The 19,631-nt window shown below is 55.4% G+C and overlaps 10 protein-coding genes across 10 annotated transcripts; 5 read left to right on the forward strand and 5 right to left on the reverse strand.

The window, feature by feature from the left end:
• Positions 1–248: 248 nt before the first annotated feature.
• Positions 249–1,945, reverse strand: BU25DRAFT_341331 (amino acid permease-like protein; the record flags this gene model as incomplete). Its single annotated transcript, XM_033702861.1, has 2 exons — positions 249–1,018; positions 1,069–1,945. 2 exons carry the CDS (start codon positions 1,943–1,945, stop codon positions 249–251), a joined length of 1,647 nt encoding a protein of 548 aa, XP_033561848.1.
• An 804-nt stretch (positions 1,946–2,749) lies between these two features.
• BU25DRAFT_57456 (uncharacterized protein) lies at positions 2,750–3,711 on the forward strand. Its single transcript, XM_033711922.1, has one exon. It carries the CDS (start codon positions 2,891–2,893, stop codon positions 3,413–3,415), a length of 525 nt encoding a protein of 174 aa, XP_033561849.1. The 5' UTR covers positions 2,750–2,890; the 3' UTR covers positions 3,416–3,711.
• An 840-nt stretch (positions 3,712–4,551) lies between these two features.
• On the forward strand, positions 4,552–5,455 carry BU25DRAFT_57452 (uncharacterized protein). Its single transcript, XM_033711921.1, has one exon. The coding sequence runs from the start codon at positions 4,789–4,791 to the stop codon at positions 5,428–5,430; it is 642 nt and encodes a 213-aa protein (XP_033561850.1). The 5' UTR covers positions 4,552–4,788; the 3' UTR covers positions 5,431–5,455.
• A 203-nt stretch (positions 5,456–5,658) lies between these two features.
• On the forward strand, positions 5,659–6,354 carry BU25DRAFT_458543 (uncharacterized protein; the record flags this gene model as incomplete). The annotated part of the gene is made up of 1 exon (XM_033710217.1): positions 5,659–6,354. One exon carries the CDS (start codon positions 5,659–5,661, stop codon positions 6,352–6,354), a length of 696 nt encoding a protein of 231 aa, XP_033561851.1.
• Positions 6,355–6,502: 148 nt separating this feature from the next.
• Positions 6,503–10,400, reverse strand: BU25DRAFT_57460 (heavy metal translocatin). Its single transcript, XM_033711923.1, has one exon. The coding sequence runs from the start codon at positions 10,183–10,185 to the stop codon at positions 6,688–6,690; it is 3,498 nt and encodes a 1,165-aa protein (XP_033561852.1). The 5' UTR covers positions 10,186–10,400; the 3' UTR covers positions 6,503–6,687.
• BU25DRAFT_57461 (uncharacterized protein) lies at positions 10,401–11,347 on the forward strand. The gene has a single exon (XM_033711924.1). It carries the CDS (start codon positions 10,616–10,618, stop codon positions 11,117–11,119), a length of 504 nt encoding a protein of 167 aa, XP_033561853.1. The 5' UTR covers positions 10,401–10,615; the 3' UTR covers positions 11,120–11,347.
• Positions 11,348–11,515: 168 nt separating this feature from the next.
• Positions 11,516–12,460, forward strand: BU25DRAFT_392894 (uncharacterized protein; the record flags this gene model as incomplete). The annotated part of the gene is made up of 2 exons (XM_033704674.1): positions 11,516–11,812; positions 11,862–12,460. The coding sequence occupies exons 1-2, from the start codon at positions 11,575–11,577 to the stop codon at positions 12,458–12,460; spliced, it is 837 nt and encodes a 278-aa protein (XP_033561854.1). The 5' UTR covers positions 11,516–11,574.
• A 711-nt stretch (positions 12,461–13,171) lies between these two features.
• Positions 13,172–14,047, reverse strand: BU25DRAFT_341325 (uncharacterized protein; the record flags this gene model as incomplete). The annotated part of the gene is made up of 1 exon (XM_033702860.1): positions 13,172–14,047. The coding sequence occupies one exon, from the start codon at positions 14,045–14,047 to the stop codon at positions 13,172–13,174; it is 876 nt and encodes a 291-aa protein (XP_033561855.1).
• A 1,826-nt stretch (positions 14,048–15,873) lies between these two features.
• Positions 15,874–16,939, reverse strand: BU25DRAFT_341387 (uncharacterized protein; the record flags this gene model as incomplete). The annotated part of the gene is made up of 4 exons (XM_033702864.1): positions 15,874–16,046; positions 16,083–16,342; positions 16,389–16,585; positions 16,637–16,939. The coding sequence occupies 4 exons, from the start codon at positions 16,937–16,939 to the stop codon at positions 15,874–15,876; spliced, it is 933 nt and encodes a 310-aa protein (XP_033561856.1).
• A 933-nt stretch (positions 16,940–17,872) lies between these two features.
• On the reverse strand, positions 17,873–19,322 carry BU25DRAFT_340969 (MFS general substrate transporter; the record flags this gene model as incomplete). Its single annotated transcript, XM_033702836.1, has 2 exons — positions 17,873–18,958; positions 19,005–19,322. The coding sequence occupies 2 exons, from the start codon at positions 19,320–19,322 to the stop codon at positions 17,873–17,875; spliced, it is 1,404 nt and encodes a 467-aa protein (XP_033561857.1).
• Positions 19,323–19,631: the final 309 nt, after the last annotated feature.

Consider the following 19,631-nt stretch of genomic DNA (forward strand, 5'->3'; position numbering starts at 1 on the left):
CATGAGATAGGAGTTCATTGGCGTTGCCAACAATAGACCGGCTGGCTCGGTATACTTTTGCATGTGTCGGCGCTAGGCTTTGTTTACCATTCCCCTTATAGCTGAATGAATAGATTTCTGTCCCATCAGTGATACTTGAATCTGCATCATGATACCATTCACAAGACTAGCAGTATAATGCTTGAGTGATCGTGATATAGATGTTCATAGATCTTACATGTTTTACAGATTGCCAAGGGCTAAGCTCCTTAGTCCCATAGAAAGTTCACCACCTTTCTCCAGCCCGTAGACTTCGGTTCCAGCGGCTCAGGGTTCGCCGCCACCTGCTCAAGTGCCGCCCTTATCGGCACATCCGCCAAATCCACCATCTTCGTCCCTTTAATGAACTTCCACAGCAGAAATGCAGCAATGACAAGCGGAATATCCAAGTACGACGACACGAAGCTACTTGTCGACCAGCCACCCTTCGTAAAATTCGAGAACCCACCAGTAAGCAAGATAGTGAGGCACATGAACAGCGCAATCGGCGACGAGTACGGTGTCCAGCTGTTGTGGAACGGCAGTTCGGTGCGCGAGATGCCTTGCTTTTTCATCGCTTGGGTAAGGCGGATGTGGTTGAACAGGATCGAGGACCAGGATACAAGCACTCCAGCAGCAGTCAAATCGACCAGCCACCAGAAGACAGTCATGGCACTGCTTGAAAGCGCCATGAATGCGAGGAACATGAAACATGTGTTGAAGCACACGCAGACGTATGGTACGCCCCAGGAAGTAGTCCGCAAGAAGATCTTCGGTGCCTGTCCTTTAATGGCGAGACCATAGAGGACACGGGTGCCTGAGAGAAGCGCTTGGTTGGAAGAAGACCATGCAGAGGTAATGACGACGGCGTTGACGACCGAAGGGATGGCCTTGATGCCGGCGGCTGAAGCGACGATGACGAAGGGACTCTGTGTTGCATCGCCGGATTGGTCGTTGAGGCGAGGGTCGTCGGATGCTACGATCATACCAACGATGAGAACTGCAGACTATCAGTAAGAAACCTTCGGGTTCTAATAACTTCTGACGTACCAGCTAGGATATAGAAGATCAAGACACGAGCAAAGACCTTCTTGCAAGCCTTTGGAATGTTTCGGCGCGGATTCTGCGTTTCAGCAGCCGCCATCGCCAAACTCTCAACACCCGCGAAACTGAAGACCGCGTTCGTCATCACAGCCCAATAGCCTAAGAATTGACCCCAGGGTCCGGAGGCGATGTACTCAACGAAGGGGCCTGGCTGCTTCCAGTACCTGAATCCAACGCGCTCTTGGCCCGGGATTCCTCCAAGATCGATGACCAGACCAAAGATGATCAAGAAGACGACGAGGAGAATCTTCAAGCAGGCAAAGAAGAATTCGATCTCTCCATAGATTCCCACGAACGAGATACCAACCACGAAGGTGATGACGATGAATATGCAGATCCACACCGCAGGATTCAGGTCGGTCCAGTATTGAAACAATACGCAAATGGCCGAAATTTCCGCCGGGACGGACAGCAAGTTCCCGTACACGATGTTCAACCCAATTGCAAAGCCAAACGCCGGATCAACCAGAAACTCAGCATGTCTGACGAAGGAACCAGTAACCGGCAGGAGCGCCGCGACTTCTCCCAGCGCGAACTGCACTGCACAGACGATACATCCAACAGTCGCATAGCCCAAAAGCGCACCGAGAGGACCACCGGTTTGAATCGAGCCGCCGAGTCCGAGGAAAAGTCCTGTTCCAATGGCACCGGCGATGGCAATCATCTGGATGTGGCGCTGACGCAAACCTCGGGCGAGGTTGTTGTTCTCGAGCTGGGTGACAAAGTCGCCCTCATGGTCATGGTGTCTGCTCCAAGAGGCTTCGAGATCGGCACCATGCGAGACGGTGGTATTGACACCGTAGTCGAGGTCGGATTTACTCATGTTGGCGTTGGTGTGACTCCTGCCCGTCAAATCTGCGGTGGTGTTCCTGATCGGGCCGTTGGTGTTGCGTGAGGAAGTCGCTGCGGTAAACGTATCGTACTGGTTGTGCGGCGCAATCGCATCTATCAGAGGTGCATCATCGTGCTCATCATGGTTGTGTGAGTTTGGTCGTGTGCGACCAGCTCCAACGGGCATGCTCCAGATTTTTGTACAAAGTCCACTGATTGCGAGAAGGGCCGAGATATTGCGTGCTCCGTATTACCACGCGTCCAGCGGCCAGAGCCCGCAAGCGGCATCCACTGGGGTAGCGGGCGTGAGGCTGAAAAAGCTAGGGCAGTACCAGAAGAAGCTTCGTTGCCGTGCTTGTGGGTGACAAGCTTCGGAAGACATTTCTGTTTGGTGTCGGGAGGATTGAAAAGCGCCGAGATGCGCCCATCCAGTCCTCGATTGCGTGATAATAACGAATCATGGCTTCGAAGATACGACAACCTCTAATCTACATTCCAGCGTTGCTGTAGAGTAAAAAGTTATCCTTGGGCCCTCTTATGCTTCCCAGATGATTCCCAGCGCAGCCTGCGCTGTATTGTGAGGTAGTAGCGTAGGTAGCAGCCACGGCGTTGCTTTTACCCGCGCCCAACATGATCACAGATATCACCAACTCCTTGTCGGAATGATTTACTTGTCCGTCTCCATCCGAGAACACGCGCGATCGAGCTCCGACACAATATACTTGACAACACAAACAGGCTCGAGAGCGGTGCGTCATCTGTGTTCAGCGTCAGGTGCGTAAAGTCCTGATTACGAGCAATTTTCTAAGCTGTGCAGGACTCGAGACTATGTGCATGAAGATGCGCGACTTGTCGATTGTATAGGTCTGCATGGTGACGCAAATCACGTTGCTCTCCGCTGTGACGGAGCAAGGCTGAATGTCACGGGACTTGCTGCATGTTTAAAACCTCGTTGCACTTCTTACCTTCATCTCATCCTCGAGGATCATCCGTTCGGCTATTGTGTACCCAACTTATCAGACGCCGACGCCTGAAGCCGCCATGGACGACGCACACAGCATCCGCCAGTCCGAGTCACCTCGAAGCGTGGCGGATATGGCTTGCAACTCTGAAGCAGAGAGACTATCAAAAGAAGCGTCATCACTGTCTGCAGCGAGGATCCACGACCAGCAATGGCCCGATTCGTCTTCGCGCCTTGCTGGTGACGGTACTTCTGCACCACACTAGTTTGATCTGTCTCTTCCAGAAGGACTGCCAGGGATCCTCGAATACCCCCAGGCGCTCTGTGACGAGCAGGGCTGGTGCTCAACGTCCCGAATCTTCTCCCTCAATTTTGCGACTCTGCTTACAGACAGCAGCAAGGTTCCATCTCCACTGTATTATAATTCTGGCACGCTACACGACACTTGTTGGCTTATGCCAGAATCAACCGAGGCTAGGCCTCTCAAACGCCAAAGATTAGGGGAGCTTTCGCAGAAGACAAACATGCAAGGCTCCTCACACCCAAATAGTGCTGCTCGTACTCTTATCTCAGTCTTCAGCATAGAATTCGGCCGAAGTATCCTCGATCAGCATGGTATTCGGCGGCTGGTTGATTATGCTCTGACCTGGCAGACGCGTAGAAAAGTACTTGCAGGCGTTCGCTAACAGCAAGCAAGATTTGCAGCTGGTTTGAATAGCCTACGAACTTGGTCAAATGGGGTGACAGAGATTAAGATGGCACATTTAGTTCACGATTGAATGGACAAAGTCGCGCGACATATCTGTACTGAGGCAAACCTAAATTCCTCGCAAGAAGCCAATTCTTGGCCACTTGTGCGGCCTGACCCTTAACAGAACGAGCTTCGCAAAGCCCTGGCTGACCTGACGGCTACTGAAGAATTCCGGATGCTCCTCTCTTCTCAGGAAAAAGGATTGGCTTACGATCATACCCCAATCCTGAGGAATATCCGTGAGCAGCTAATGGTCAGCTTGACGTCTGAAGGGGTTGAACAATACCGAGCTCAATTCGATACACTTTGGACCTTGGTCGATTTCATTCGATCCCAATTCGAGAGTCAGGTGCCGCCAATAGGCTCCGTCGTGGTGCTCACAGGTTCTGTGTTGAGTTCTCAAGCCACTACGTGCCGCGAGTACATCCAGAAAGTCTGGCCGATTACCGGTGGATACTTTTTTACAGCTGCTGGACCACCTTAATCTCACAGACAAATTAGTAGTCGCTCGTGACTTTGACGACTTCAAAGGAATCGGTACGCCGGTGTGTGGACCTTTCTTGTTCCTCGAGCTAACAAAACTGGGAATATCCCAGACGACTTTGAGCTTGCTCACGAGGAAGCTCGAGGTACGAGTAGCGAACTGCATACGGGCTTTTTACTGGTATCCATTCGCGCCAAATCAACAGACCATTCCTGTCATACTAAGCCATGTTGCCCCGTACATGGTGCAACTAGACGCAGATTACGATTCGCGGTCGAAGCATCTAAGCTGTGAATACTTGCACAGCTGGCAGAACAGATTGCTTGGAGCGTCTGCGCACTGAGTACATCGCTTTTGGTGAGCAACTGGCTTACGCAGATTCCACCTTTGACAAGCGGCACGATCCCAACAGTCCAGTGCCAGTATTTGAGATCTCAGCTCAGCATGTACCGCTACCAAAGACTGAACACTCATGCTGGTTGCCTCTTTTCAAAGTAGCAGTCATTGCACAAGAGTTCTCCGATCCCCAGTCGCAAAAATCATCGATACCCTGCTGCGGGAGTCGACGGTGAAAAACAAGAGAAAGAGGAACTTAAGGAAGAGGGATCTAAGAAAGGAAAAATTGAGGAAGATTCAGCTATGAAAGGTCTAGAAATATCTTTAGATCTTCTCGTAGAGATTGGCGGTGTTCGACACGCAGTAAAATACGACGGAGGGTTGGTCATGAAAGGCTTTTCTCACATGTTTGTTCCTGTGCGAAAGGTCGGAGATCGAGTACAATGGCATGCCATCTCAAGCAAGGATCATGGAAGTCAACTGACCTACGAGGAAGCTTTGCGACAATGTGCGACACGAGCACCGCTTAAGGAAATTGGCTTGGACGATCTGCAACATACGCGTGCTATATTGGGATGGTGTTTGGTAGCAACGTCACGACTTGGATCCAATTTGGCAGATTACGCGAACATCGGCTACTCGCGCAGTGAAGAAGCCAGCGCCGGTCTTCGATTTGCTGGTGGCCAGCTAGGATTTCAGCAGTTTGGCATGGCAGCTTTGGACTTCAGTCTCGGCGCCAAAGATGGCAAATCCCATTTCCAGCGTGTTGGAACATACGATAGGGTTGTCTCAGCCGCAGAGAAGACATCCGTCTTCCGGACGACGACGAATGCACTTTCAAGAACGAGTTGTTTACGCTCTGTCGCTATTGGAACGTCTCATCTACCAGAACGTGAGCAGGCAAAGGAATGCTCAAGGGGCACCACTCAGAAGCAACATGCGTGAACATCTGACGGGATTTGAGTTCAAGGCTGTAGTCCAGGATCGTTCGCCATTCAAGCTCAAGGCAAGGGATCTATTGAAATCAAACGGCGGCTGGGCCGTCACTGATCCGCGACATCGATGCACTGGCCTTACGGAAGACGGCTTTGGAGACTTGATCCTCCCTGCGGATGGCGAGAAAAAAGCAACATATGCTCCACATGGCAAAGACTACCCGAAGGACGAGACTGCATGGCGACAAGCACGACAACCGTCAAAGACCTGTACGATGTTGCTGGCTGTCGAGTCGATTGGAATTATCTCACAACATCCAAGTTGCAGTGGTATCAGTGTGCTTCTCACTTATTCGCCGTCTGTGCGGACCGCAAAAGCTGCAAGTGCGATCGTCTGCAGCAGGACCTTCCGCTGAACTCTATCGGCAAGGTCGTTCCGCGACGTAACGCCGATCAAGGTGCCGTGATATTTGGCCGGTCTGGCTCTCTGATCAACAATCTTCAGCGCAAGCCACGCACTGAAGGGCAACAGGGCTACCAACTATATTCGCAGCCCAACAAACCGCTCTCGCCAACCATCATACCTAAAGACGTGGAGGACACATTGGCTCTCGACAGCGCCTATCAGAGTGCATCAGACATATCAGCGAACTCTACGCCTAACAGCGTCTTGTCATACGCTTCGCCGACCACACAAGACTCGCATCCAGATCTTCCAGCAGTCTCGAGCTTACCGTCAATCCTACCGGAAGCAAACCTGAGAGGAGACGGCAAGGACTACTTCGAGTGCTGCGATGCCAACGAAGACACACTGAAGGGGAAGAAATGCATGTGGTCTCCACCAAGGACACCGATTGCTGAACATGAGCCGCAGCGTCCGCTACGCCGGGTGGAAGCTTTTACGATGCAATCGAAAAGGGTGCGCAACGAGTGACCAGGCGACATGGGATTTGGTGTTCCATTGTCTCAATTGAGTTATTTCATATCGTTTCCTTATGCAGTGTGTACGTTGGTTGTGGTAGTGATATAGCTCCAGCGACCCATTCTAAGCGTGTCTTGCGTCGACACCCTGATACCTTGTGCCAGAGTGCAACAGGGATTGAGCAGCTGCTAGGTCGGAATGTCATCGTGATAGATTGAGTCTAGGTATATATACAACGACCCAAAAATACTACTCCAAACACAACAAGGAAATACTCGACAGAGGTGGCATCTAACCAACAAACAAAAAAAAATCTAACAACATCCTTCAAAAACGCCTTCTCCCTCAACGCTCACCCATATCCTGCAACGGCACATACCTCGCCTCCTCCTTGTTCCTCCTCCACGCAGCCCAGCTATCAGTGACCCAGTCTCTCGCAACGCTGAACACGCCACCTCGCTGCATCTCCTCCTCCTTCTTCTCCTTCTCCTCCTCTGGCAATTCCGCGCCAGGGTCAAGGAGGTAGACCTTCATCCAGCTGGGGCGATGCCAGAACTTGAGATGCAAAGAAGACAGCACGACAGAGACAGAGGAGCACGCCATCGCCGCGCCAGCAGCCATAGGATGCAAGCTCAGCCCCCAGGGAAGGAAGAAACCCATTGCAAACGGCAGGCCGACGAAATTGTACATGCACGCCCAGGCAAGATTCAGCTTGATCCTCAAGAAGATCGCGCGGCTGAGACACAAACTCGCGGGGATAGCGAGCAGATCCGTGTTGGACATGAGCACGATGGAGGCGGCTTCCATGGCCACGTCTGTGCCGGTGGACAGCGCGATGCCGATGTCTGCGGATGCGAGGGCGGGCGAGTCGTTGATGCCATCGCCGACCATGCCCACGCAGAAGCCGCGCGATTGCATGTCTGCGACGATGGCCTTTTTGTCAGAGGGAGTGGCGGAGGCGTGCACGGAGGCGGTGTCGATGCCGACTGCTGCTGCGACGACGAGTGCGGAGGCGGAAGTGTCGCCGGTGACGATGGAGGATGTGATGCCAAGGCGTTGGAGGGCGAGCACAACGGCGCGTGCGGAGGGCTTGATAGTGTCGGAGAGGCTGAGGGCGCCGGTGTAGGTTGTGCCGATGGCGGTGTGGATGGTCGTGATACCGGCAGAGCGGGATTGCGGGTTACGGGCGTTGGGGTTAGGGGTCAAGGGTTCGTCGACGAGGTCGGGTACATTGACGCCGTTGGAGAGGAGGAAGGTTGCGTTGCCGATGAGGACCTTGTAGCGTGTGCGGGGACCGGAGACGGCGGCTTCGACGTTGGCGGTGATACCTTTACCTACCACGGCTTCGAAGTCGCCTACAGCACCGTCAAGGATGCCATCAGGGCCGAGGCGGAGATGTTCCTTCGCGGAACGGACGATGGCCTTGGCGATAGGGTGTTCAGAGCCCATCTCGGCCAGACCAATGAGTGTCCACCAAAGATTCTTCTTGCTGGCCCACTCGCCTTGAATCTCAGCCTTGGAGACGCTCATCTTGCCGACGGTGAGTGTGCCGGTCTTGTCGAAGACAATGTGGTTGATTTTGGTAGCCGTTTCCAGAGCAGCGCCACCCTTGACCAAGATACCTTGCTCTGCGCCCACACCGGTGCCGACCATGACGGCGGTAGGAGTTGCGAGACCGAGGGCACAAGGACAGGCGAAGACGATAACAGCGATACAAAGCTTAACGCAGACCATGACCTTGCCACCGCTAGCATGGTTGAGGAAGACTTTAGGAGGGTAGGGGAGGATATGGCTGAGGACCATCCAGGCAACAAATGTAGCAAGGCCGAGCGTGATGATGATGGGAACGAAGTATCCGGCGACGGTATCTGCGAGGCGTTGAATCGGTGCACGGCTGGTCTGAGCCTCCTGCACCAGTCGAACGATCTGACTGAGCTGGGTGTCCCGACCAGCACGGGTGACAACGAATTCCATGCGGGCGGCACCGTTGACAGTACCAGCCATGAGGAGCGCCCCCTTCTTCTTGAGGATAGGCATAGCCTCACCGGTGACCATGCTCTCGTCAATATGGGACTCGCCACGCGTAACGGTACCATCGGCGGGGATCTTATCACCAGGGCGCAGGATGACCACGTCGCCCACCTCGATGAGCTCCGTAGCAATTACCCGTTCCTCAGCAGCGTTGACGTCCATTGAAGGGCGGCCATCTTTCTCGTCCACGGCGTCCCAGCCCTCTGCAGCTTTCGCGGCAGCGATCGGGTCAGCGTAAATGGTAGCCATGGAGGGTGCAAGAGACATCAGCCTCGACAGTGCCTTGGAGGTCTGGCCCTTTGCCTGGTTCTCGAGGAAACGACCCAAGCTGATGAAAGTGAACAGCATAGTGCTAGTGTCGAACAGAGTCGTAGGCTTCGTGTGAGGAGACACGAAGATCGAAACAAGCATCGAGGCAACGCTGAAGAAGAAGGCTGCAGAGGTACCCAAAACAACCAGCACATCCATAGTCGGAGATCCGTGGCTGAGAGACTTGTATGCGGAGAGGTAGAAGCGCTTGCCGATGCCGAACTGCACTGGGATGGTGAAAGCGAGGCAGACAACGTCGCCAAGGTAGAGACCAGGTATGATTCTGATCTTGCCATAGTCGAGGAAGGGCAAAAACATGGGGAAGATCATGCTGGTAAGGAAGACTGGGAGGGCGAACCAAGCTGAGAAGACTACCGCTCGTCTCCACTCTTGGATCTCTTTTGTCTTTGCGAGGGACTCGAGCTGGGCGTTGTTGTCATCGGAGTCTGAGACCAACGCGTTGTAGCCTGCCGCTTCGATGGCTTCGACGACGGCCCGCAGCCCAATGACCTGAGGCTCGCGCTTGACGATGACTCTTGAGGTTGCAAAGTTGACCTGTGCCGAGGTGATGCCGGATCGATTCCTGAGCAAGCCCTCTAGTTCCTGCGCAGCTTCCATGTCTGGAAGGCCGTAGATCTTGAGGTGGATGGGCGCATTGCTTGACGAGGACTGGTGCAAGCTTGCATCTTCTGACGACAAAATGGTAGCGTCAAAACCGCAGTCCTCGATAGTCTCCGCAATCTGTTCAGCGCTGAGCTTTGAAGGATTGTGCACGAGCACCGCGCGATTTGCGAGTAAGCTGATGTTGAACTGGTACACGCCAGGCACGTCCTTGAAGCCGTTCTCGATGGCAGAAGTGCAAGCACCACAAGTCATGCCCTCGACGGCCACTGTGGTAGTCATTGTCCTCTGCTTCTTCGCGCTCTTGCCCTTCTTCGGCGCAGGCGTGTCGGCAACGGTTTCCAGCACCTTTGCGTCAAACCCAACGTCTTCTATTGCTTCCGCCAGCTGGTCCGGTGTGATGATCTTGGTCCAGTGCTCGATGACGGCTCGTTCTGAGAGCAGCGATATGCTGAAAGACTTGATCCCGGACACGTCCTTGAACGCGCCCTCTACCGCAGAGGTGCAGGCACCGCATGTCATGCCTCCGACCGAGAGCGTGGTTGTCGACCAGCCATCGTTTGCCAGCAAGCCGTCCTCTTCATCCTCCGAGTCGCTCAGGAAGTGGTCGTCGGTCGTGTGCGTGACTGGCAGGTCCGTTGACAACACCTCGGCGTCGAAGCCCCTGTCTTCAATGATCTCCTTGACGCCTTCGGCAGTGATCAGCTCCGGGTCATGTGAGATGACGGCGCGCTCCATGACCAGACTGATAGACACATTCCCTACTCCTGCCACGCCCTGGAAGCCCGACTCGATGGCAGAGGTGCACGCGCCGCATGTCATGCCCTCGACCTTCAGCGTCGTCGTCGCCATGTGCGCCGTGGCGCCGTTCGTGGAAGCCATGGCGGGTGTATGTGTGTGAAGCGTCTCGCGCTGTATGAATCCGCTTCTCGTGTTCTCGTGGGCCCTACGGGCGTACGCAAGTCGAACCGTCAGCGCGGCGCGGGTTGGTTGCGGGTGCTCGTACGAGGCGGAGTCGGCGGAAAACGAGCAGACCGGCTGGTTTTATTGCGACACACGAAGGGGGAGCGTTGCAGGGGGCCGGCGACGAAGCAGAGAAAGGATGCGCGGGCGCCAACAGCAGAAGAGCAGCAGAAGAGCAGCAGAAGAGCAGCAGAAGACCAGCTTCAGTATTGCCAGATGGCGAGATAGAACAATGTGTCGCTGGACAGAGGGCGCAGTTCCGGGCGCTGACTGAAGCACCACGCTGGCGGGCCGGCAGGGTGGGGACACGACAGGGACCCCCCGTAACCGATTGATTGGGCTGCTATGAATGGAACGCCGCGGGCGGAGGTGCGTCTGCAGTGTCACGCCGTCAACCAAAGTCAGACAGACCGCAAGTGTTATTGAGAGCGTTGGGATGGGGGAGAGGTGCAGAACAGGCGCTCAGGTAGATGTTCGCTGCCCTGCTTATACCGCCACCGCCGCGCTCCAGAAGATAGCTTCGTGCTCTGGGCGTGCTGAAACGGAATGGTCCTCGAACGGCTCAGACGATGCCAAGCTGAGACGAGCGCAGCCTCAGGTATTTCCGACCATGGCATCGCAAGCGAGAGAGCGCGCATGCCAGCTGATTCGAGCCAGTGTTTGGACGGCAGAGCGCGCTTGTCGTGCTCGTGAGAACAGCGTGGAGCCATGGCTAGATGCTGGCGCGACCAAGCAAGAACACGCAGAGCGTGGGACACGAACAAGGCTGACGGGAACGTTGGACCGTGGACCTCAGAGATCGTGGGCCTCAGAGATTGTAGACCTCAGAGATTGTAGACCTCAGGGATTGTAGACCTCAGGGATTGTAGACCTCAGGGATTGTAGACCTCAGGGATTGTAGACCTCAGGGATTGTAGACCTCAGGGATTGTAGACCTCGGAGATCCCTAGTCCTCAGAGATTCCTGGTGCAGTGTGGACCTGCTGTTTTCCCATCTCTCGCAAAACATCAACGTTTCAGGTTCCGGGCAGCCTCAGGCACAAGGCACAGCGCGTGACGCATGATCCTCGCCGGCTTCCGCGACAGACTCTGATGTTCAGGAACGGAGAACAAAGACACGGCCTTGCACAGCGAGTTGCATCTGGGTCGACTAGCGCGCCATATCGTGGGGCAGCCAAAGTGGGGCAGCGCCGCTTCCACGCCAAGCGCCATAGCTGCCTGCGATATCAACACCACAAGCTCACCGTGGCGGCAGTTGAAGCTCCACTAGCACCGTTGACTCCCTCCCTCCCAGCTACCGCAAGCCAAGATGGAGCAAACAAAAGCGCTCAACGCGCTCGAGCCCTTCCTCGCCCTCAGCAAATCCGCAACATCACCGCGCGCCGCCTCGGACCTGGTCGTGCAGGCAACAAGTGCACCAAACACCTACGTCTTCGCCGAGCTGCTGCAGACACCAAACATCCAGAATCTGCGAAGCTCACAAGAATACGCGCCATACCTGACCCTACTCGAGATCTTCGCCTGGGGGACATGGGAAGACTGCAAGTGTGCGTCGCGCTACCCACCACCAGCATCCACACCACTAACAGCTACCAGCACGTTCTGAGCTGCCCAAGCTCTCAGCCCAACAACACCAAAAACTGCTCCTCCTCTCCCTCCTCCCCCTCTCCCGCTCGCACGCCACCCTCACCTACGCACACCTCCTCACCGCGCTCGACCTGCCCACACCCCGCGCGCTGGAAGAGCTCGTCACAACCGCCATCTATGCCGGACTTCTGACAGCCACCCTCGACCCCGCACACTCGCTCGTCTCTGTGACATCCATCGCACCGCTGCGGGACCTGGCGCCCGGTTCGCTTCCCGCGCTGCAATCGACGCTGCAGACGTGGAGCCAGCGGTGTGACGCGGCACTGTCAGATCTGGAGGCGCAGGTCGAGAAGGTGAAGAGGGATGCGGTGGAGCGCGAGAAGCTGAGGCGGAAGAAGGAGAGGGCAATTGAGGCGCAGACGAGTGACGATAAGAGCACAGGGAAGCGGGGTCCGGAGCTTCGCGGGGGGTACGGTGATGAGGATGCCATGGACATCGATCAGGACGGTGGCAGTGGCAGTGGCAGTGGCAGTGGCAGGGTGACGCGGGGCGCGAAGAGGGGCGCTGGAGGGTTTGGATTTGGAGGTGCGGGGAGGCGGTTGGGATGAAGGGAGGCGGTTGGGATGAAGGAAGGGAGAAACGCTAGTGATGTTTGAAGACCCCAGACACGAAGAAGAGGCTATCCGAAGGCCCACCAAGGCAGCCACACCCGCTCTCGACCGGTCAAGTCAGCCAGGACACGGCTATAGAAAGACATCAGCAGCGGTGTCTCCTGACTCGTGACGAGCCCCGTACTATGAAGACATGAGATAACGCAAGAAATGACAAGATCCACAAAGTTCATGCTCGATTATTATGACTGTGTGCCTGCCATGCAATCGTGACTCTCAGCCATCGCCTATCAGTCCCACGATACCTAAAACCCCAGAAATCTATGTACAGATGCAAACGCCGTGCATTACCCAAAGCCAGCCCAGCCTAAAACCGGGGTATCCAATCCAGCTCTTTCGCACGCAATGATCCCAAACGCCTCTATGCAGAAACGCCAGCTATGCATGCACCGTCTCTCTGAACTCGCCAAAGCAAACCTAGGAATGTGTAAAAAGCGACAGTGAACCAAGGAAGATGGATGTCGGTGACCCGGGTGGTGACTCGAAGATGCCAGGCTGTGGCTCGGACGGCGCATCCACCTCCTCCCACGTAGGCGAGATGGCTGTCGGAGAATCCGAGGCAGTGGGATCCGGGAGATCCTCAAACCCAGAATCCGCATCTGACGACCAAGCTCCCTCCAACTCATCCGTCCTCAACGTAAAGGCCGCCTAAGCCGGCGCAGCAGGATGTCTCAGCGCCTGCTCCAGCTCCCGCTCCTGTTGCTGTGCCTCTGTGCTTGCAGCAGCAGCAGCAGCAGCAGCAGCAGCCTGCTGCCCCATCTGCACGAGCTGGCCCGCCATGGTCCTGAGCGCCTCGCGCGTCGCATCGATGTTCAGCTCGCCGCGCTCCTGCGCCTCTTTCAGATACGCCTCCCACTCCGGATCCATAGGGACATTGGCACCTTGGTCCCTTAGCGCCGCGGCATGCAGCAGCCGCGCATTGAGTTCGAACCCTACGCTCGCGTCGAGCTCGTCATGTGCGTCGTCTTCGCTGTCAGAGCTCTCTGTGTCCACCATCTCTGTATCCGCTGCGTTGTGGTTGGGTCGCGGCTCGCCCACGCCCTCAGCAGTCGGAGGCACGCGCTCGATTGCGATGTCAATGTCCGTTTTGACGTTGATTCCCTTCCGGCTTGCGAGCCGGCTGTGTCGGTTGTCTACCCACTCGCCAATCTCCATGCCCGTTGTGTCAACGACGCGCACGCCCTCGTCTCTCTCGTACCGCTCGCGCGCCCAGAGCGTGCCTTCCCATCTGCAGAACCCCTGGATTTCGCTCTCTGTCAGGCCCAGGCGGTCGAAGGCGTCGAAGAGGCGTCGGTGATGGGGGAAGCGGCCAAGACGCTTTCGGTGCGGGCCGTGGGCGTAGTTCAGGCCGGGATACCGCGCTTCGATGGTGTCGAGGGAGCCGTAGAAGTTGGCGGTTTCGATGCGGACTTCGCCGACGAGGTTCTTGGAGAGGTGCGCGGAGAAGGAGGGCGGGTCGGTGGGCGAGGGCGTGGGGAAGAGTTGGTTGTAGACGAGCACGGAGATGGGGTTTTTGCGATGCATGGTCGCGGTCGTCGTAGTTAGTCCTTAGTAAAAGTGATTGTAGATTGCTGTACGCAGCGATGTGTGAGGGGCGCTCGTTGCTGCGGATGCTCGCAGGTCGCAGTCTCTGTCGCGCAGCTGTGGTTGTTTGGTTTGCGGGTTGTGTGGCAAGCAGGCGTCGCTGCGCTGAAGTGTGCTGTCTCGCTCCTTCTTTGCGGGAAGTTGCTGACTAGAGAGGCGTGACCGTCAAACTGCGCCGCTGCTCGGCCTTCACTAGTCAGACGCGACTGAAGTAATCCAGCTGACCGTCCTGTCTGAGCGAGTCACAGATCTGGGTTCGGTTTGAATTTCGCCGCCTGCGGAGTCGTGGAAGATGCGCTTTTGCAGACCGAGTATCCAGAGGGTATGCGAATTCGGCGAGGCTGCAGGAAAGCCCCAGTTTTGCTGGGAGATTAACGTCGGGGGAACCAAAGGTTGTGACAAAGAGACGGCTCAGGATTCGTCTGCACACAGCCGCAGCGCAGAATGCACGATAGGAATAACAACACCGTCCTTGGCCAAAGAGCAGGGCAGCAGCAGGAGAAAGCCGTTTGAGAAGGGCCCAACGGCAAAGGGGCAGCAACACCACGGGATATAGCACACGCACAGCTCACCGCCAACTCCTCCATTTTAGTCCAGGGACAACCCATACTCTGTCAAAGATCCTCACGGCTGCCACTTCTAGACCAGGGTCCACCATGCGCTGCTCAACCCGGTCGTCCCCAAACCGGCGACCACTCAGCACCCACGCCTTGCTCGCTTCAACCGGCGAGGTGACTCGAGGCCTGAGGACGCCCGTCGCACCGCTGCACCGCTGCACCGCTGCACCGCCATGGGTTGCCTTCTTCGCTGTCAAAACCTGTGCGAGTGCGTTGTAACGCATGAGGCCAATCGTCGCCGATATATCCGCAGCTCGCCCGACATGCATGCGAATACAGGTGAACGACTGGTCGCCTCTGGTCCACCACGTCGAGTCCTCGTTCCCGCCGGCAAGGGCGCAAAAGGGAACAATGCCACTATGCGCCCTTGGTAGGCCAGGCATGAGGGGAACGTTGTGCAGACGCTACAAATGGTTTGTTGCCGTATGGCGCTCGTTGTTTGGGCCCTGCTGTCCCAGGCACAAGATCAGACGTCTGGGATCGACCCCAGCCTGGTGCCGCCCAATCATTCGTCTCTCGGCCATCTGGCTTCCGGCCCCACACATCGTGCACTCCCTGATCTGGCAGGTGTGGCGGACTACAAGTGCACAGCAGCTGGTTGTAGATACCTAGTAGACAGCTAGTAGATAGCGAGTAGATAGCGAGTAGATAGCTAGTAGATAGCTAGTAAATAGCTAGTAGTACCTCGAAACCCTCAAGCTCATCCCAAAATCCAAGAACTATCAACCTTCCGAGTTCAAAATTCTCCAGGCCTATTATGCTACAGAGTCATCGTTTTCAAAACACACCAACCCGACGATGTTACGGAGTATAATCACAATCAACACACATGTAAGAGCGAGACTGAGGGAGTCACGTGGCAAGAGTGAGGTGTATGAGATCCAAACCATTTGTTATCTCGAATTTACCTAGTGTACATGATCGTGACTCCAGCTCTGATGCTTAACGGTGTTGACTCGAAGTCAACAACGTCGTATCGCATCAGAGCGCCCATCCAAGCATGAGCTACCGGTCGCCCATCCTTTCGTTGAAGTCCTGTTCGTCCCGTATGTGGAAGTCCTCCTAGCTGCTCTGCTCTACAGTCCCGACGAGCAAGGCTCAGACGCACCAAGGAGGTTGTCAGTAGATTTGGTGGATGAGCGTAATCGTCTACCACTGAGCCTCAGCGTTCGCTTTGTCAGCCCAGTCGCCGCCGGATGTCTCCTGAGCACCAGCACCGACGTCGTCGCCACCCCACCCACCAACAGCAGCAGAAGAGTCTCCACCAGCGTTGTCCCAACTGCCTGCGGCAGCAGCACCAGAGTCGGCAGCAGTGTCCCATCCTCCTCCAGAACAACCTCCGTAGGTGTCGGCACCACCGGCAGGCTCAGGGCAGCGCTTCTCGCCGTGACCGTACTTGTAGCAGTTCTTACATTTGATTCGGCTCCAGTCCTTGGGCTGGGGACACTCCCTGCTGTGGTGACCCTCGGCATCGCAGTTGCGGCAGCGCTCAACGCGAGGCTCGGCGCACTCAGAGACGTTGTGGCCTGGCTGGAGACAGTTGAAGCAAGCGCGACCGCCGCCGCCACCACCGCCGGCGCGAGGCTTGAGAGGCTCTGGGCAGTCCATCTTGCGGTGGCTGAATGAGTTAGCAGCATTCCGTCAGCTCTAGCACAATAACATACCCCTCGTTGCCACAGTTGAAGCAAGCCTGGCCAGCTCCGCCAGAGCCGCCCTTGGGGCAATCGCGCTTCGTGTGGCCAACTTCACCACATGCGAAACACGCTCGATCTCCGGACGCACCACTCTTAGGACAGTCACGCTTCGTGTGGCCAATCTCACCGCAGCCGAAGCAGGCACGATTACCTCCACCACCGCCAGTCTTGTTGCCATAACCCGAGGAACCGAAATCATTACCGGAGCTGCCAGAGACACCCCAGCCGTCGTTGCCAGAGTCAACGGAGGCGAGGTTGAATTCACCGTCAGGCGTGAAGCTGGAAGTCTCGCCACCCCAGTTGTCAGTGCCGTTGTTTTTGGCCTTGGTGTTCTCTTTGTCCTTCCCGGCTTGCTCAAGGGCGCGGTGAGCCTTGGAGTTCTTGTGCATAGGCCAGTCGCGCGTGTTGATGGTGCGGTTGCAAAGCTCACAAAGAGTCCTGAGGGGCACCTGCTCCTTCATGCTCCTGTATGGGTTGGAAGCCATACCCGGGTGCAGATTGAGCAACTTAGCGTGACCCATGGCTGCCGGTGGTAATGATGATGATGATGATGATGATGTTGTTGTTGTTGATGTTGTTGTTGTTGATGTTGTTGTTGTTATTGTTGTTGTTGTTGTTGTTGTTGTTGTCGGGAAAGACGTCGAGCTGAGCGGGGTTGTTAGCAAAGTTCTGAGTGGAGTGATTGACAGTGAGGTGAAGTACGACGCCGCAAAGCATCTTGATTACCTCCAGGACATCGATGAGAAGGTCAAGAGTGTGCGTCTTGCTGTCAGATGTGCTAGACCATTGCTGCTGCTGCCTGCCACTGAAGGGCAGTTCAGCGGGATCAATGGTAAAATGGGCTTAGGGCTGGAAGGAGCAAGGGACAGTGAACACCGAGATGCACTTACAGATTCGAATGTAAGGGAACGCTGCTGCGTGGACACAAAAACACAGCTACTACCAGCTCTTCGAGCTCGACGGCCTCAGCGGATGTTACGGGTTGAGGTGGGGGAGGGAGGGCGGAGAGCGAGGTGGGAGCTCGATGGGAGAACTAAATAGAAGGCAGGAGCGAGTAACAAGCCCCGTGCGCAGCTATGGGAGAGCGACGACACGTCATTCGACGATGACGCGAAGAGCTAAACGGCAGTGCGCAGAGCAAATGATGAGGATGAAGATGAAGATGAAAAAGAGAATCGACACTAATTGGCCCAGACCAGGGATGGCTGCTTGAAGACGGTGAGCGACGTGGCTGCCTGCATAACGGTGTAACTCTTTGGTTTGGGGCCATGGATGGGGCTCTGAAAGCGTAATGAAGCGCAAACGGTCAATGTGGTGTCCATGGAGGATGGATGTCTATGTTCCTAACGCCTTGGTCCGGTCTAGGAGATGCATGTGGTGCAGGTAAGCTGTACCTGACACTGCTTAGTGAGAGATGTTGCCTCGTTGTACACTGCTGCTATGTGCAGCTTTATTCACGTTCCTCCGTAGATTCCTTCCTCGCCAGCAATGGTCTCTTCAGGTTCCGGCTCAATCTTTGGCACGGGTGACGTCCAGCCCGTACAAGCTTGGACCAGCGTAACGACGATGGCCAGCCCCGTGGCCGCGTAGAACAGAGCCTTGATGGCGTCCTGGTATGCGCCGACAGCAACTGTCTTCTCGGTGCCTTCGAGCTTACCCACAAGAGCAGGACTGCCCAATAACTTCCTCACCAGGTTACCACGGTCAGACAGGCCTGCATCCGCGAATCCATCCACGAGCGAACGATACAGAACACGTCCAAAGAGGCCGCCTCCGATCGCCGACCCAAAGCTACCGGCAAAGCCACGGAACGTTGTGAGCAACGAGATGATAACAGGGTGAACCTCGGGTAACGTCAAGTGCAAGAGATGGACCAGGGTGTAGTTGAGCGCAGCGCCCGTGATGAGACCGTTGAGGAACACTAGAAGCATATACAATGCCCAAGAGCTTGTCGGTGTGGAGACGAGAGCAATCGCAACCATGGTGACGGGCCACAGGGCCATACCGATAACGCTGTGCGCGTAGAAGCTTCCTTCGCGTTTGATATGGAAAACTCCCGCAAGGATACCGCCAGCCGCAAAGCCGGCGTTAGTAGGGATGAGGATAGATCCGGCAGCTGCGGGAGCCCAACTGCGGACGGCAAGAGCATAAACTGGCGTGTAGAAGAGGACTCCCCATCTTGCCATCATGAAGCCCACGGCGGCCAAGCAGGTGAGCAGTGTGCCACGCGACTTCATGACTGTGACAGGAATGACAGGATCCTTTGCGATATATACCTCGTTGAGTACGAACAATGGTAGTGCGAACGCAGACAGGATGAGTGGTTCAGGAAGGATCTTTGGACCTGACAGACCAAGAAGGAACAGGATGATAGTAGCGATCAGAAGTAGAGCCCCGGAGTAGTCGATCCGCACAAGTTTCTGCCTAAGGGAGTATTGAACGTAAGCATTGCCGTTCGAAGTGTAGTTGGCCGGAATTGACAAAAGGAGTCCGAGTCCCGTAACGAGACATATTGGGGACTGGATACCAAACAGTGGTTTCTGGAAATGTCAGCTTTGTCTGAGGGAACATTGAGAAAGTCGTTACCCATCCAATCGTTGGCTCAAGTGCACCAGCGATGACAGCGCCAAGTGATACACCGGCAGTCATACCGGTGTTGATAAGTCCAATGAATAACCCACGGCGTTCTGGGCTGGTCATCTGGATGGTGATGATGCTAGCAACGATGAAGATGCCACTGGCACCTGCGCCTGAGATAACACGACCGACAATAAACATCTCAAATGTTTTCGATGTGGCGACGACGAGCGTCCCTGCAGTGATGATCACGGTTGAGATGAACATGCAAAGTCTCGGGCTGAAGACCTGAGACAATCGCCCCATGAGAGGCGCAAGGGACGACATTGCGATTAGGTAGGACGAAGTGAGCCATGTTACTTTGTCGAAAGCATTTAGGTCTGCAGCGATTGCAGATTGCGTCGTGGTAAGAATCGAGATATTTGTAGCTATTTTCTGGTCAGTTTCTATTGTTCACATGCTCCACAACCCTGATACAGTCAGGTAAGGACAATCAGACTAGATTGAATACAAACGCTGGACTACACGACCAAAGTTTGACTGATTTGACCGTAATATGAACATGTGGGAGTAGGTACCTTGCAAGAAGATGAGTAGTCCGATAGATGCTATGATAAAGCCGCCTCGGGTTTTCGA

The sequence above is a fragment of the Macroventuria anomochaeta genome, assembly GCF_010093625.1.
Source record: "Macroventuria anomochaeta strain CBS 525.71 unplaced genomic scaffold BU25scaffold_16, whole genome shotgun sequence".
NCBI classification, from domain to species: Eukaryota; Fungi; Ascomycota; class Dothideomycetes; order Pleosporales; family Didymellaceae; genus Macroventuria; species Macroventuria anomochaeta.